At 43.5% G+C, this 16,977-nt stretch overlaps 2 protein-coding genes across 34 annotated transcripts in view; one reads left to right on the top strand and one right to left on the bottom strand.

Annotated features, from left to right (window-relative positions):
• Positions 1-4,848, bottom strand: part of CCDC148 (coiled-coil domain containing 148) — a 309,680-nt gene extending 304,832 nt beyond the window's left edge. For 2 of the 6 annotated variants that reach the window (XR_007920653.2, XM_051849516.2), the window contains exon 1: positions 4,412-4,710. Coding sequence is in view for 1 of the 6 variants with exons in the window: in XM_051849516.2 (XP_051705476.2) it covers positions 4,412-4,436 (25 nt within the window). In the remaining 5 variants the exon portion in view is untranslated. Of the gene's footprint in view, positions 1-2,942; positions 3,002-4,130 lie in introns of all 6 variants that reach the window. The other 4 variants (XM_051849519.2, XM_051849517.2, XM_051849518.2 and 1 more) reach the window with 4 other exon arrangements.
• A 241-nt stretch (positions 4,849-5,089) lies between these two features.
• Positions 5,090-16,977, top strand: part of PKP4 (plakophilin 4) — a 255,756-nt gene continuing 243,868 nt past the window's right edge. For 19 of the 28 annotated variants that reach the window (XM_070070834.1, XM_017342867.3, XM_051849505.2 and 16 more), the window contains exon 1: positions 5,090-5,226. The gene's annotated coding sequence lies outside the window, so the exon portion shown is untranslated. Of the gene's footprint in view, positions 5,227-6,059; positions 6,333-16,977 lie in introns of those variants that run through there. The other 9 variants (XM_070070832.1, XM_070070831.1, XM_070070830.1 and 6 more) reach the window with 4 other exon arrangements.

Raw genomic sequence — 16,977 nt, 5'->3', positions numbered from 1 at the left:
AGGAACCACTGTACTTTCATAAAGGAAAATTTATATCCTGCTTTTAGATAAAAAGGGGAGGAGACAGCTTTCATCATATCTGCTTTGCCTCAGTTGCCTTCAATTCAAAATAATTTTTATATCAATATGGGATAATTTGGTGTAGTATATTGTGGTACCCCCTCAACAGAAACCTAGGAAATATTAGAGGCAAGGCAATTACTCTGTCTGGCTTCTTGTTTTCTCACTTCCAAATTCCCAGGAAAAGAATCTGACTGACTGGCACCTTTACAGGTTATGGGTTGACAGCCAATGGATTGGTTGCATTTGCATCTGGACCCCACAGGAACTGATGCCAAAACCAGAGGCATGGTCTCAGGCATGCACGGCTGCCTTCTTCAAGGTCTTGCATTTAGGTTGGAGGAAACATGTCTACTACCCACACCAGATTTTGACAACATTCTGATTTTACGAAATTGTGAAATTATCCTGGTACTACCATGTTCTAAGAGACAAAGAAACTTGGATACTTCATATGGGGGAGGCAATTAAGTGCCTTTATTTAATCTGCTTGGCAATGTTGAGTTTCAATTCCTCTCCCCAGTACATAGAATTCTAATCCTATAGCCTTATCTCTGAACATGCACAAAGCACATACAGCCAGTACTTCTCACACAGGTCCCCTCCCCCATAACCTGACAGAGGTAAGATCTGAGACTTTTCTCTCTTGGGAGGCTTTCTCTCTGTTTTACTTTACCTCACTTTTACACAATGAATGCCTAATCTCATCTTTTTCTAATTATCTTCCAACATTAACTGATTCCAGTTTCTCATTGTTGGAAGTCAAATTCTTCCAAGCACTGAGAAAGAGATCAATGAATATTGGTTTAGCTTAGAGTGGGAGGTGCGTTGGTAACCTAAGGCACTGTGAGGGACACACCCATGATCATGACATGGAACTTATCCTCTAAGAAGGTTCTCCCACAGACTGCCACATGGTGGGATAGGTAGAGCCACATATAACACACTAACATAGAAATCACCCTACTTAGAACCGCCTCTGGCTGGGAAACATTCAGAAAAGGGTTTATAAGTAACAGTTGGGATGGATCTCTGAGGCAGTGTTGGGGGTTGTGTTCCAATATTCAGAAAATGGGGATGGGATTGGGGCACAGCAAATCCTGTAACCACCTGAGTAGAACTATTACTAAGCCCTAGCAACCCTTCTAAGGCCCAGCTTACAGCATTACTGTATCCCACATTTAATACTTGTCTCTGTTTTAGTATCCCTATTTTTCTACTTATTTATTCAACAGTAGTGATTTTAAATGACTATTTATTTTCATCTACTTGAAAGGGAGGGAAGGAGGAGGTAGAAGGAGAGAGAGGGAGAGGGAGAGATAGAGAGAGAGGTTTTTTATCCACAGACTCATTCCCCAAATGGCCAAAACAACCAGGGATGGGTCAGGTCAGAGCCACAAGCTGGAATCTTCATGTGAGCCTCTCACCCAGGTGAGAGGGGTCCAAGTGCTTCCTCCCAGGATGTGCTACCAGGGACCTGGTTTGGAAGCAGAGGCAGGAGTCCATTCCAGGCACACAGATATGAGATGTGGATGTCCCAAGTAGCAGATGAATGTGCTGTGCCACAAGCCCTGCCCTAACATTCCTCCTTAAAAAACTCACCAACTATCAGCACGGTATACTTTAATGGGGGCTTAATCTCCATTGGCCCCACCTCCTCCATGGACATCTAAGAGACAGTGTTTAGCTTCCTCCCATTCCTATTCCTTGCTTCATCTGGTACATTTTTTTAAAGGAATTTACCACTCGTCATTATGGCTGATATGAAAACTGGAAAGTTACAACATTTTATAATCTTGAAAGGTTCAGGTTCACTTCTTTCTAAGCTGGTAATTGAAAAGTTCCTTGGATGTCTGCTGTTGACATTTGTTTTTTAGGTGGGGTCACCAAAGCTTTTCATTCTTTTCAACCTTGCTGTAGGCCCCACAGTCAGCCTGAGCAGAGGCCTCTCTTCCCATCTCCCAGTACTTAGATTCACCGTGGTAGTGTGGCTAACAGGCTTAAAGCTTCCTTTCTAATGATCCTAGGGCTGAGCCACATTGATTTGCACCCTTCAGTGGAAATCTAAAGTTGGATCATTGAAACTTAAAAAGTTCACTTTTGTAAGAGACAACTTACTTGGAAAAATTAAGTAGTATGTTGAAGATAAAGAGCATAATCCTCAGAATAATTTCAGTTGTAGTCAAGGGCCAAAACATTGGGGGGAAAAGTAGAAGCCTTATGGAATTCCTGTAAGATTGTTTCTCGGTGAAAGGAAAGGCCAGCTGATGGGAGGTAGAGGTAGGGTGAAAGGAACAAGGATTTACAAAAGGTCAGATAGTTGGAATCCCTAGGAAAAATCTTTGCAGGACAACATGTAAAACATAACCTAAGAGAAATTATAATCAACTGTGAAGAGAGGATAGCGCGTGTTTAAGAGTACAAGTAGAGTATGAGGTTACAGGAGAAGTGTGGATACCCCTTCTGAGATGGGACTAGAGGAGGTGAAGATGTGTGAAAACAGAGACTGAGGTTTAGGGCAGTTGAGGAACCTCATGTTGGGTCCCTCAGTCAAGTATGAGGAATGATTATTTGCAGGAAGGCAGAAGACCAAGGACAGTGGGGCTCCAGCAAAGCAGAAATAGGGCACATGTCGGGGAAGTGCCCCGGATAATCGCTCTCCTGAGGAACAAAGGAATTTAGAGACTCAGTGAACACACAGCCAAGTCTGCATGGCATGACCTTCTACTGGAATAAAGTGACTTGTTAACCATTTCCAGCAATGTTTAGCAGTACAGAGGCAAGTTCAAATGTAGCCTTTCAATTAAATACAACAAAGAAAACAATTACTGTTGAGTGATAACTTACTTCAAGGAACATTATTCATGGTGGATTTTACTTACACTTTAATCATTAAAAACATGAAGTAACACAGTATCAAAATTCTTGTCAAATATGTGATCTGAGAAAAATACAAAATGAAAAGATTACTGGAGTTCTTTATGTATTCCTTCTGTGCTAGCCTAAGGCAAGAAAAAATTAATCACCCATTTTTTTCTTTCCATTATATTCTTCTTCCATGCATTCAATATAATTGAAATTTTTAAAAACCAAATCATTACTGTCTTGTCAGTACATTAAAACATTATTTACTTGTAAAAATTTCATTTCATTTTTTCTATTCTTCTGTAAACAGACACACAACAACAACAATATAGCCAGAAGTTAACAGCTGCTTATTTCTAAGATGGCAAGGCATGAGACAGCACCTCCTGGCTCTTGGACTGGTCCCTTCACAATCCTGATAATATTTAGGGGGAACATCACATGGTCTCCTGTTTTGTTCCACAATCAAACCTTGCAGAGGATTGCTAACTAAGTTCAAATTTTACTACAAGTTATGGAGTGATTTTTTATCCAGTCAGGCTACCATATTAACATTTCTTATCTAAGATTACATTTTGTCATCTTCAATTACAGTAAGACAAAAGCCAATAGAAAAGCAGATCACCCAACTTAAAAATTCAGAACAGTAGTTAGACATATGTAGCTTACACACACATTAATCTGTTTCTCTCAACAAAGTATTTGTAATTTCCAAAATCCTATCAAACCTTTTCACACAATATGGTTCATATAAATCGAGGGGCAGTAGCACAGTCTTCTTACTAAAGAGATGAGTGTAAAAATGGCAAAATCGCACACAGGAACCTACGAATATCAGGGGCCATAAGCTAATGCAAAGTCATGTTTAAATACTTAACGTATCCACTAAGCCCTAGTTTAACAGGTGGTCATTAAATAAGAAAGTTATTGACCAATACCAACTGGTATTGACAAGCTAGCACAAAGTGACTTTAAATGAAAATGGCATTCTTTATTAAAGCTGAAGGCTTTTGCTTGTGCACAGATCACGCCTCCGTTGGTTTCTTTGTCAAATTTAGAGATACACTGGAAAACATAAAACAGAATCCATCAAGCGTAATCTCGTTCCTTTCCTCTCTTGTGAAATCATCAGAAGGCGTGAAGGATGGGCTCTGTCACTTGGCCCTTTCTCCAGCCTGTAACCTCTGAGGGAAAACCGCCTTTACCTGTCAAATTCACAGCGCAGAGCCGTTTAACACGTAGGCGTCCGTGGGGGAGAGCAGAGAACGCACTAAACTACCTGTTGACCCTTTCGCATCCATCATACCTTCCGTCAGCCTGCTTCCTCACTAACATACCAGCCGAAGGAAAATTCTCCTTTGGGTCTCCTTTGAGGAGGGCTCTCAGGGAAAGGGGAGTGGTCGAGAAGAATAAGCCTACGTAGAATTCAGGGGGCTCGGTGACGTCGGGAGGAAGCAGCTACGCAAAGGATGGGGTGCAAACTCACCTGGTGAAGCAGAAACTGCACACATTTCAAAGGTCAAAGGCCATTGCCTCAGGGGCTCCCCGGACGCAGGAAAAGTGAAACGCCCACTCCCGGACTCTCACCATCCAGGATTAAGTCTACGGTTGTCTCAGCCGTTCCTGCCTTGGACGCCAGGGATAAACCCTACCGCGCACAGTTGGGGTTGACAGGAAGGCAAAGCTAGAGCTGCCCCAGATTTCAGAACCAGCGCCCCGGAACCCCCTCGCACTCCTCCGCCCGGCCCCCTCCCGCGCCGGAGGCCAGAAACACCTTCATCTTCCCTCCCCACCTTCTCCAGGCCTTCTCGCTCTTCACAGCATCGGTCTCTATGGCGACCTGAAACCGTAGCCCCCATTGGCCCGTTCAATATGAGGGCCGGGCCAATGAGGAGGGCCAGCCTTCTCCTTCCGACCAATGGGGCTGGCGGGGAGCAGGTCCGGGGACGGCGGCGTGCTGACGTTCCCGGGAGCCTGGGGCTGGCCGGGCAGGCGGGCTGGCGGCTGGGCGGGCGGCGGCGGCGGCCTCTGGGCAGTAGAGGGGGCTCCGGGACTGAGTCCGTGTCGACGCCGGCCGCGGAGGCGGCACCATGGGCACGGGGTAGAGGGGCGAGTTGGCCACCGCCGCCACCGGGGGTGGTGGGAGAGCCGCTCCGGGGGAGGGGGCGGGTGGGGGAGGGAGGGGCGGGCGGCCGCTCGGCCGCGGCACTTTTTTAATTTTTTCGGGTGTCGCAGCGGCGACCCCTCGGCGCGGATGTCCCTGATCCCTGGAGCGACGACGGCCGCTGCCTGACCTGGAAAGTAAGTGCGCGGGCTCGCGGGAGGGCACGGAGACTCCTGCCCCCGAGACCTCCGGACCTGCCGGCCGCGGGGCCGGGCGCCTCCCTCCCGTTACTCCGTCCCCAGCGCCTCGCGGCCGCCTCGGCTTTCCTGCCCCGCCTCGTGTTCTTGCCGGCACTCGCCTGCCTGCTCCCCTCCCCCTCAGCGGGCGCACAAGTTTCACCCTCCATTTGCTTTTCCCGGTGATTACTCTGCCCGGGTCTCCGGTCCGCGCCGCACGCGACCCCTCCCCACGTTGCGCCTTTCGGATCCGGAGCCCCCCCTGCCCCGAACTTGAGAGCGCCGTGCCGAGATCTCCTGGACCAGCGCCCGGCGGCTTCCCCGCTCCTGCCGCCTGGCTCGCCGCCCCGCGCCCCCGACACCCCGGGGCGCCCGCCTTCCCCCTGTCCCCGGGGCCGGCCGGCAGCTCCTAGTGCCCCGAGCCTGCATGCTGGCCCCGAACCCTTCCTCTCACGGCCCCTGCTGCCTGCGCTTGCCGTCTCGTGTTTGTTTGCCCCAGAGGCCCCTACTCCTGCGGGTCGAGAGCTCCCCGCCACCTTCGGTCCAGTGCGCCCCTCTCCTCGCCGCCTGTCCTCACGCTGCACCCTCGCGGCTCCCCAGCCCCGAGCCCCCAGGCTGCCCTCCTGCGCCGCCACCTTCTCCTCTGCTTGCCCAGAGTTGAAGCAGGGCTGCGGCACCCTCGGGCGGGTCGGGTGTTCCTGTCCGCCCTGTCGTCTCCCCTTTCCCCCGCTACCCGGGCGGCGAGGAGGCAACCGACGGGGCCAGGATTTGGCTGCGTGTTGGCCGAGTGCGACAAAACAGCGAGCGCGGGCAGTGGAGGCGCCGCGGCGGTGGTGGCCGCTCGGGGCGCAGCGGTAGTCAGGTGTGTGTGTGTGTGTGTGTGTGTGTGTGTGTGTGTGTCCAGGGAGCGACGCGCGCTGCCAGCTTCTAGGCTGGCGACAGATTGTGCTGGAATGCGAGGAATGCCTCAGGGGCAGAGTCCGGGCGGCCCGCCGCGGCCGCACTAGCCCCTTCCCGGCCCAGCTCTCACCGCGCAGCCAGAGGTCACCGGAGCATCTTCAGAGCTGGTGAGCCTCCTTCCACTCTTCGGCTCCCGTTGCCTCTCCATGCGGCAGAGAGGAAACGCGATGGTTCTTTGGGGCGCCAGCTAGCCTTTCCCGTGGGCTTTTACTGCATTGGTCTCCGGGACTGTGAATTTGCGGCCGATGGTGGTGCAGCCAAGGTTATTAATCGTTGCACAGTCTCTGCAAGTTTGGTTTGTGGGGTTTGGATAGCGCCTGGTTTTTGCTAGGATTTTTCTGAAAACCTGCAGGAACTGGGGGCCAAAGGTTCTTGGAGTAATGAGCTTGCAGCCAACATTTTTTAGCTCTGACCCAAAATGCCTGTTAGTGCTCATGGACAGGGATGAACTGCAAGAGAGAGCTTGAATGCAACACTTTGCTGTCCTCTAAGAATTGGAATTTTTTTGCCCTCATCATACTGGGCTGTGTTTAGACTTCGTATAATACGTAATGAATAGAAACAGAGAAGCAGTGTTTGGTCAGCGATGGGACAGATAGAACTGTCTGGTACAGTTAAATTTGGGGCGTGTCAGTTACCGCTGGAAGTAACCTGGGGACACCACAATCATGTATATTTCAAGATGTAATTTGTTAGTGGGGGTCACAGTTTTTCTTGTTTTCTGAGTTTGAAAGATAAATGTAGTCCTATAACTTTTAAAGAATAGTGTTATTCATATGTAAAATTAGTGAAGGCTAGCATGCATTTTAATGCAGAAAAGCAAAATGTAGACATAAAGATGCTTCCCTAGAATTAGACTTGCATTTTTTTTAAAAAGAGAAAGTAGAAGAATGCTTTTTCTTTTTAATGCAGTGTATTGCTATGGAAGTATCTTCAATTCTGGTACCTGTGAAGCAGTTATGGAAAATGGCAACATGAAAATGACAGCAATCAATGTTGGAAATAAGTGCATCTGGATGTTGAAAAGCATACTATGTATGCTTTTATTTGACACAGTTTTCTTTGGAGATTGCATTTACTGAAAGCCTCTGTAGCTGGTTATTTTGTATCAGATTTAGTAAAATAATAATGTCAGTTGCCCAACCAATCAGCAGTCTTGCATCCTTTACTTTGTGTCAATCAAGGGCACTGAAAAGTATACGATGAGAGCCTTTTGGTAAACGACCCAAAGGTAAAGGAAAATAGAAAATGAAATACTTTATATCCCGTAATGTTCATCTTTTGGTTGCTGTGTTATTTTTTTAGGTAAGTCTATAATCGGTGAAGCTTCTAATTTTGAGGTTTAATTTGTGTGGAGTAACACTGTAGAGGATATTGAGAGGTGTTTATGAATGCCAACAGGAAACTTTTATTATGTAACAATATCAAATTACAACAGAATTTAACATGTGTTGGTTTGATTTGAAGTCGAGATTAGAAAGCAAAAGCAAATTGAGTTTCTCTGCTGCATTCAAAATTCGAAAACCTGTTCAATTGTATAGATTCTCTCTCTCTCCTCTCTCTCTCTCTATAAATATATATATATATATATATGCATAATTGACTTGCAGATAGTTTACCTGCCTCGGGTAAAGGTAGGCTTCTAATTAGAAATACATTGTGTTTGTTAAAGATATTTGAAAAGGGGAAGCTTTTAAACTGATAAACCTTCACAATTGAAAACATTAGACCATGTTTTGATTAAAGTGCATTGTTGCCCCACCCCCTATTATTACATAAGGAGAGGGTGCTGCATTTGGTGTCTTGTGTGTTACCACTGAAGAGTCTAAGTTGGGAAAACTAAGTATTCAGTTATCTTTATTCTTACCTATACTGTTTTGGGAGGGACATGGGGAGCAGAACTTGTAATGTGAAGCATAAGACAGAAGGGAAGAAGAAAATAGTGGTAAATGTCTTTCAACCAGAAAAATAATAAATTATTGCTGCATTTACTAGCTGAATAAATCTAATTCTGTGAATAGTTCTGATGTGTTTGAATTCAAAGAAACTACTATCAAATTCAGTTTAATAAAAAAAGTTAGCAATTATATGACCTTGAGCACTTGGATTAAACCTATATTAATTCAGAATTGCAATTTTCCTTCTTTTCTGATCTGTGCAAATTGGCAAACTGACCTAACATAACAATTTGAAATTCACTTTAATTAATTTTTAAAAATCCAATTATTGCCAATTTGTAAACTAAATAATTCCCATGTTGATAACTGGGGATTGATTTTAGTAGAGAATTCTCATACCCTGGGTGATGCCAACCATCTGGTAAGCACAGTCCTTTACTAAAGCCTTTGAAGTACTAAGCTGTTTTACGAATGCTTTGTCTTTTTTTCAATCAAGAGGAAACTCCCTACTTTGCTTGATTTTTTTTTTTTTTTTTTTTTTTTGACAGGCAGAGTGGACAGTGAGAGAGAGAGACAGAGAGAAAGGTCTTGCTTTTGCCGTTGGTTCACCCTCCAATGGCCACCGCGGCCAGCGCACCGCGCTGATCCGATGGCAGGAGCCAGGTCCTTATCCTGGTCTCCCATGGGGTGCAGGGCCCAAGCACTTGGGCCATCCTCCACAGCACTCCCTGGCCACAGCAGAGAGCTGGCCTGGAAGAGGGGCAACCGGGACAGAATCCGGCGCCCCGACCAGGACTAGAACCCGGTGTGCCGGCGCCGCAAGGCGGGGGATTAGCCTAGTGAGCCGCAGCGCCGGCCTACTTTGCTTGATTCTAAAATGAACATCCTATCTTCATTCATAACTGGAAGAAAGAGTGGTGGTTGTTCTGGGATTTTCTATAGCATATATATCCATGGAATTATCTGTCACTTTGGGAAGTTGCCTGCAAGCCTCCAGTGTACTGGGAGATAGTTGCTTCTTCAGTGTGCTAAACCATTTCTTGGTGACTTTCTTGCAGTGAAGAGGGAAGAATCAGAAACAATCCATTAGGTATGTTAGGAGAATTAAATACCTATTTTATGCCAGACTATAGTAACAATAGTTGCAGAGAAGAGAGTAGGGGCAAAGAGCACAGTTTTTAGGATATGTGGTTGCAAAGCTGCATACACTGCCAGGAAGTAGTAATAGCGATCAGTAGGTCAGTTTGATGCCACCAGTAAGAAATACCATGCTTAGGAGATAGGGCCTTCAGTTGCTAAGACAATATGGGTGCTTGCTGGTTTCCCAACAGTCAAACGGTTCACATATCATCAATTTAATAATGCAGTGGAATTACCTTAATCTTTTGGGGCTGTGCTACCTGTACTAAATTGGAGGTGTCAGATGATGGTGCTCTTCAATTAAACTTAGAAGTGGTTTGGACGTTTCATTCATCATTTGACCAAATTGTTTTTTTCTTTTCATAACTTGAATATTCTTTTATTTGATATACCAATGAATGTTGGCTACATCACTGATCATTTTATAAATAGTCCTGATGACACTGTAGATTGTTATGATTCTGTTTTTTTAAAATATTTTACTTATTTATTTGAGAGATAGTTACAGTGAGTGGGAGAGACAGAGAGAAAGGTCTTCCATCTGCTGGTTCACTCCCCAAATGACCGCAATGATCGAAGCTGAGCTGATCCAAAGCCAGGATTTAGAAGCTTCCTGCTGGTCTCCCACACAGGTTCAGGGGCCCAAGTGCTTGGGCCATCTTACACTGCCTTCCCAGGCCATAGCAGAGAGCTGGATCAGAAGAGGAGCTGCTGAGACTAGAACCGGCATCCATATGGGATGCTGGCGCTACATGCAGAGGATTAACTTACTGCGCCACAGTGCCAGCCCCCATGATTCATTTCTAATGATTCGTTGCAGATGATAAAATATCATTAGCTATTGGGTTATACAATTTTAATGCTATAAAAATATGAATTAAAATATGGAAGTGTCTGAGTTATTTTAAGTCATGGCACGTGAAGCAGTTTTTGTTGGGTGGGTGCCAGTGCCTGTCAACAGGTGCTGTTATCATATAGTCCTCACAAACTCCACAAGTCACCATGAAGAGTAGGCACAGAGTAGGCCAGGGGAAACAGGAACCCTCTTTCTGTGATGGCCAAGATGTATTTGACTTCTAGATATCCTGTATTAAGTAGAAATTCAGTTAGTTGCAAATATCCAAAGGTGTTCATCCCACTCCCCCTTCCCTGCACTGCCACTGCTATCATTACCACATCTGTCTGCTCTCAGAGGCAGAGGAAGCCCCCTTTCAGGGGACTGAGGACCACTGACCAAAACTGTAGATGTGGTATCTTGTATTCCAGGTGAAACTTAGATTAGGAATGGGTTTTGCCATACAAATACTACATATGCAAGTTCAGTAAACTGTGTGATTGAAGTGGGGCTATCAGAATACTCTCCCAGCTTTCAGGGCCTGTCCTGTGAAAACTTAGAATGCAGTTTTTCATAAAAACCCACACTCCACTTACAAATATACTTTGGATGGGTGGTTCCTGAAATTCTTATCCATTTTAGGCTTTCTCTTAAATTGCAAACATGAAGATGGTGAAAAAAAAAAAAAAAAAGACCCCAAACTAGTACTCAGGCAATCTGCCACTAACTATTATCTTGACAAACCATTTAACATTTGGGTGATGGCATCCTCCTTTCTAAAAAATGCAGAATTTGGATTATGTTGAACTAAGTTACATTTCAGCTCCAGATTCCTGAAGCCCTCAGTGTCTTATTTTTTTCAGGAAGAAAAAAGTTATCTAAGCATGCATATTCATAGTACATAGTCAATCTTGTTCCTCCTTGTATGCCAAATCATAGCAACAAGGAAATTGGAGTTTTCTTTTGAAACTTCTGAACCTCATTCATGTTCATTTTATTTGGAAGTAAGGGGAAGGAGTAAAGTGTGCAGTGTTTTCATGGTGTTGCTCTCTGCCCCCAGCCCATCCAAGATTGACACAGTTTAGGCCAGGGAAGGGCTTTGGGCTTTCACAAGTGGCAGGCACGCAGTGAGGTGTCATGGTTAGCAGCTCGGCTGTCAGGGATCAATTCTGGCACTGCAACTTGCTAGCTGTGTAACTTGGCAAATTATGTAATCTTTTTGGATCTCATTTTGCTTATCTATAAAAGTGAGTGATGGAAGTATCCACTTTGTATGGTTGCTGTGAGGATTAAGTGAGTTAATCCATGCATGGCACTTATAAACAGGGCCTGGCCCAAGGCCAGCAGTTAATACATTTAAGTCATTACTCTTATTCTTACATTATGTTGTTTTATGATGCTTTTGGCAGCGTGTATTGTATGTGAGGCAAGTTATTGGCTTGCTTTCTGTGGGTTTAGTCAAAATAATTATGGATTTTTATAGAATATTTCAGGGAAAAGATAAACTACTGAAGAAAAATTATTATGAGTTTGATAGTCTGGAAGAGATTGTCTACAAAGGAGAGAATCCAGCAAGATAATTAAGGACTTTTTAAAATAGAGATGTAGTTTCTTTTGGTAGGCAATGCTTAGGCATTAAGCACCACTAACCAACAAGTTGTAGGAGGTGTGAGTAAACACACCTTAACAAAGTGTTACTTTTAAAAGCTGAAAACTGATAGTATTACCATGTAAGAGTATTATCTTGCAGAAGAGAAACACTTGCAAAAGGTGAAACATACATTTTGCATATGTATGCAATTGTTGCAATTGTTAATTCTGGGTAGTAGTCATTTGGCACAATGTCTTTGCTAGTTAGTCAATGTGCAAAAAATTGTTAGAGTGTTGATTATTTAACACCATTTGCCCAAATGCTGCTTATAAATTAACTCATTAAGCTGTCTTTTCTGTCTGAAATTAATCATTTTTTGTTTGTTTCATTTTGTTTTTAAGTGAATGCTTGAGATCAGGATGCTGACAAAGCAAGGAAGGAAATCTTGGAAAGGGGGGAGGGCAGGTGTTATTGTGCAGCACATACCATTTCAGAATGTTTGTGATCAAGTCCTGCTTGGCTTCTAATCCAGCTTCCTGTTAATGCATTCTGAGAGGCATCAGAAGATAGCCAAAGTACTTGGGTACCTGCCACCCTTGTGGGAGACCCAGATGGAGTTCCTGGCTCCTGGCTTCAGCCTGGCCCACGCCTAGCTGCTGTTGAGGGAATTTGAGGAGCAAACCAGACAGACAAGATCCCTCTGTCCCACCTTCTCATCCCTCTTTGTCACTCTGACTTTCAAATAATTTAAAAAACAAAAACAAAGAACTTAAAACAGTAGGGAGGCTTGGGAGATGTTGATATAAACCAGTAGTCAATCATTTAACAGATATCTGGAGACTTTAGTTGTAGTCCTGGCTTTGCTGCTAGGCAGGTGTGTATCCCTTGAGCAAATCAGTTGATTTCCGTGGGCTAGTTTTCTTATCTGTAAAATGAAGGAGTTGGACTTGATGCTCTCTGGAGCCCATCTAGTACTTTGCTTTTGCCATTTCTTAGAACATCAAGCATTCTCTTTTCATTGCATTTTTTCCTCATCAAGAATGTCCTGACTTTTCAAGAATTTATTGCAATTTACCTTTTGGGATAAATGGAGAAAGTTGAAGTTGTTTACCTGAAATTCTCAGTCTCTGAAAATAGAAGTGTTGCATTCCCATGAACACATGATCTGAGGATCCCCTGGGCTCTTCAACATGAAAATAAGCAGGAGCTGAGCAGTGCATTCTGATGGGTGCTTCACATCTCACATTGTGCCACAGCCATGCCCTGCAGGGCTCATTTGTTCACCATGTGCTTGTGCCCATTGGAGGCTTCACTCTGAGACAGAATTTCTGAGAAGTTGGGTGGAAACAGAAGAGGAGTTACAATGGTAGTTAGTGGGGACTAGAATCTTAAAATGAGAAAGGCCCAACTCATCATTTGCCTGCATGGCAGGTGTGTATCCTGCCATTTGTCCTCAAGGAAATTCAACAACTGAGACAAAGTTGTTCATCTGAAAATATATTTTCTATGAATACTTAAGTTCATGGGAACTCAATGATCCAGATTTCATGGGATATGGGTAATTTTTCAACTCTAATTTTTACATATAGACAGCCTACCAGTGCTGTGAAAATGTTTCAACAGGATGATTTTTTTTTTTTTTTTTTTTTTTTTTTTTTGGGACAGGCAGAGTTAGACAGTGAGAGAGAGAGAGAGAAAGGTCTTCCTTCCATTGGTTCACCCCCTCAATCAATGGCCACTACAGCCGGTGCTGCGCCGATCTGAAGCCAGGAGCCAGGTGCTTCCTCCTGGTCTCCCTTGCGGGTGCAGGGGCCCAAGCACTGGGCCATCCTCCACTGCACTCCCGGGCCACAACAGAGAGCTGGACTGGAAGAGGAGCAACTGGGACTAGAACCCGGCACCCATATGGGATTCCAGCGTTGCAGACGGAGGATTCACCAAGTGAGAGGATGAATTTTTTAAACTCAGATTTGTACTCTTCTAGAAGAAGAAAAATAATAATTTAAAAAATTAAGTGAAGACAGTTTCCTCCTAGATCTGTTCTTTCTCACCAGGGAGTTTTGAATGTACATAGAACTTATATAAACATTTATGTCCACAAAATAGTAATTTCATTTGCTAATGTAGTAAGTCTACTGCTTTCAAAGGAATCAGTTATATTGCTAATATATACAATAATCAGTGAATTGTCAGAGCCATGACCAGAGCAGGCACTTGAACAGCCTTTTTCAGTTTCCATACCTTCATGAGAATCTTACACAGTCATGTAAAATGAAAGCCAGTAATAACCATTTTGCAGTGAAATACATCATGTATTCTGACACGGTGCCTTAAATTGAGTGGACAGCAAGGACTGATCTAATGAGAGATAACTTATTCTTCGCTGCCACCAGATTTGTAAGTGAGGGGATGGTAGACAAATTGTGCTTCAGATACTCAAACTTGCTGGAGTCCTACTGAGTGTGAGTTACTGTGTTCTATTTCAGTATATCTTATTTTAAAGTGATTCATTTTAGTTTATTTCAACCAACATTCATCAGTCCCCTGCTCTATATCAGACTCTTTGCTAAGCCTTGTACCCAAAAAGGGATTTTATAATCTGTTGGATTCAGTAATGTCTCTGTCTTTAAGAAATTCATGGTAAACTTTACAATATAATTGGGGAAGATAAGGCACTTGAACTGGGAAAGATGGTCATAGACACTTTGCTATGTAAAGAAATAGGTGCAATTATTCTACAGGTGTTTAGGATGAGCTATAAACTGAGTAGCTTTTAGTTCATACTCCTGCTTTTTTAGGTGTTTGTAAGTTGATTAGTTACCTGAATCTAAACAGATAGGTGCCACCACCACCACTACCATTGGCTTTCTTTGCAAAGAGCCTGCATCTGAAAATGATAACGTGGTAATTTTGAAGCAGGTTATAATCATGAACTTGATTATTCTCTTGAAACACTTTATCATGTAGCCTATGTAAAATAATGTATCATAATGAAAATACATTATTTATGAAGAACGGTGGTTTAATGCCTGAAGACTTGCCATTTTAGTACTTATTTTTATTTTCATCTAGCAGTACCTTGGTTTATTGTGTTCTGTGCTTTTCTTTTATTCTTTATGCAATTTATGTGCCTTTATAAGTCCAAGCTTATTACTGAAAATATCCCATTCTTTTATGAGTAAACAGAAGAATGTTTTGAAAATCTCATGTGAAATTTGCTAGAATAAATGGGCTCTTTGAATCTTACATTGAATCTCATACTGACTGATGCACCAGTGGATTTTTACCACTTATTGTCAATTTGTCAGTGACTGAATGAGAAGCAAAGTCAGTTTTAACAAGGCAATGAATTGAGAATCAAAAAACCCAACTGTACTTTCACAAGTACTCCTATTATTTTGATACCTCTGCTAAATAATTCAGCTATTAAATGTCTAGCTCAAACTGTTGAAAGATGAAAAATAAGTGTCACTCTGAAATCTTCACATAGTGTATTGGCAAGCATCAACATTCCAAAATAGCATTAGGAACTTTGAAGACACTATTCTATAGAAACGATAAATCTGTAAATCCACCTTCCTACAGGTCAACTTCTTGTCCCCTAACGTACTAACATCTGGTCTGTCTTTTTGCATGACTTAATCTTGACCACCTACTGATTCTTGTTACCATAAATGATTGAATTTTGAGTTCCACTTTGGGAGCACCTTTGTATATTTTCTCTTGGATATTCTTCTTTCTGCCTGATACCCATCCTCTATCATTTTTTTTTTTTTTTGGACAGGTAGAGTTATAGACTGTGTGAGAGAGAGAGAGAGAGAGAGAAAGGTCTTCCTTCTGTTGGTTCTTCCCCCCAAATGGCCAATATGGCTGGTGCTGCGCCCATCCGAAGCCAGGAGCCAGGTGCTTCCTCTTGGTCTCCCTTGCGGGTGCAGGGCCCAAACACTTGGGCCATCCTCCACTGCACTCCTGGGCCACAGCAGAGAGCTGGACTGGAAGAGGGGCAACCAGGACTAGAACTTGGTGCCCATATGGGATGCCAGTGCTGTAGGCGGAGGATTAACCAAGTGAGCCAGGGCGCTGCCACCCCCCCATCATTTTGTAAACTGCTTTGTAAACTAGTTCGAGACCCTTAATACCATTTATGATGCATGTTTCAAGGGAACAATTTCATTTGCCTTTTTAAAAAGTTGCCTTTGTAACACAACTCGCTAGATAAATAATTCATTATATCAAATTTCCTAGTAAAAACATTAATTAAAAAGTTTTAAACAAATTGATTCGTACTCATTTTAACCTTGATTGCCTAGATGATACCCACAGTGTGATGCCTATACATGATATTCTCTTTTCTTATAAGACTATTTACTTATTTGAAAGGCAGAATTACAGAGAGAGGAAGAGAGAGTAAGATCGCTGGTTCACTCCCCAGAAAGACCTCAACTGTGCTGATCTGGAGCCAGGAGCCAGGAGCTGCTTCTGGGTTTCCCACATGTGTGCAGGGCCCAAGCACTTGGGCCATCTTCCACTGCTTTCCCAAGTGATAAGCAGAGAGCTGAATCAGAAGAGGAGCAGCCAGGGCACAAACTGGCACCCATATGGGATGCTGGCACCACAGGCAGAGGCTTAGCCCACTATACCACAGCACCAGCCGCACATGATATTCTTTCAGACTATTCCTAGGCAGCCATCAGCACCAATACAAGCATGGCCAGGCTTTGGAAGAGGGACATTGAGGAAGCTGTATCCTTGCCTTTCGTGAGTTAGGACAGGGTGAGTATCCCTTACCAAAAACTGTGCAAATGTTTCAGATTTTCCAGCACTTTGTGTTTTTGAATTTAGGATGTTCAAGCTGTAATACATTTCGTCTAGTCAGCTGAAGATCTGAGAACAAAAGTAGTTGTAATTTAAAACACACACAGTTTTTCAAAGGAAAATTGTCATTAAATGCTAAGTTCTATAAAATCACATAAATGTTATGAATAGTAAAATATGAAGTGTCATAGTTATTTTGATCAAATGGGTTCAGTAGACTATTGCTTGGTTTTAATAATGTGGTTAGAAATGTTCTTACATTTGGTTGTCTCTCCCTCAGGTGATTACCTCAGGTAATTACCATGATAACAGTTGACAAACTCTGATTTTTTAAAATATATTTTGTGTAATTTTAAAAAAAAATATTTTATTCATGTGAGAGGCAAGGAGAATGTTCCTATTTTCTGGTTCATCGCCCAAATGCCCATAATGGCTGGGGCTAGGCCTCATGGTAACTAGAAGTTAGGAACTTG

This window comes from Oryctolagus cuniculus, chromosome 3 (assembly GCF_964237555.1).
Source record: "Oryctolagus cuniculus chromosome 3, mOryCun1.1, whole genome shotgun sequence".
NCBI lineage: Eukaryota > Metazoa > Chordata > Mammalia > Lagomorpha > Leporidae > Oryctolagus > Oryctolagus cuniculus.
This window is presented reverse-complemented; position numbering and strand designations above follow the sequence as displayed.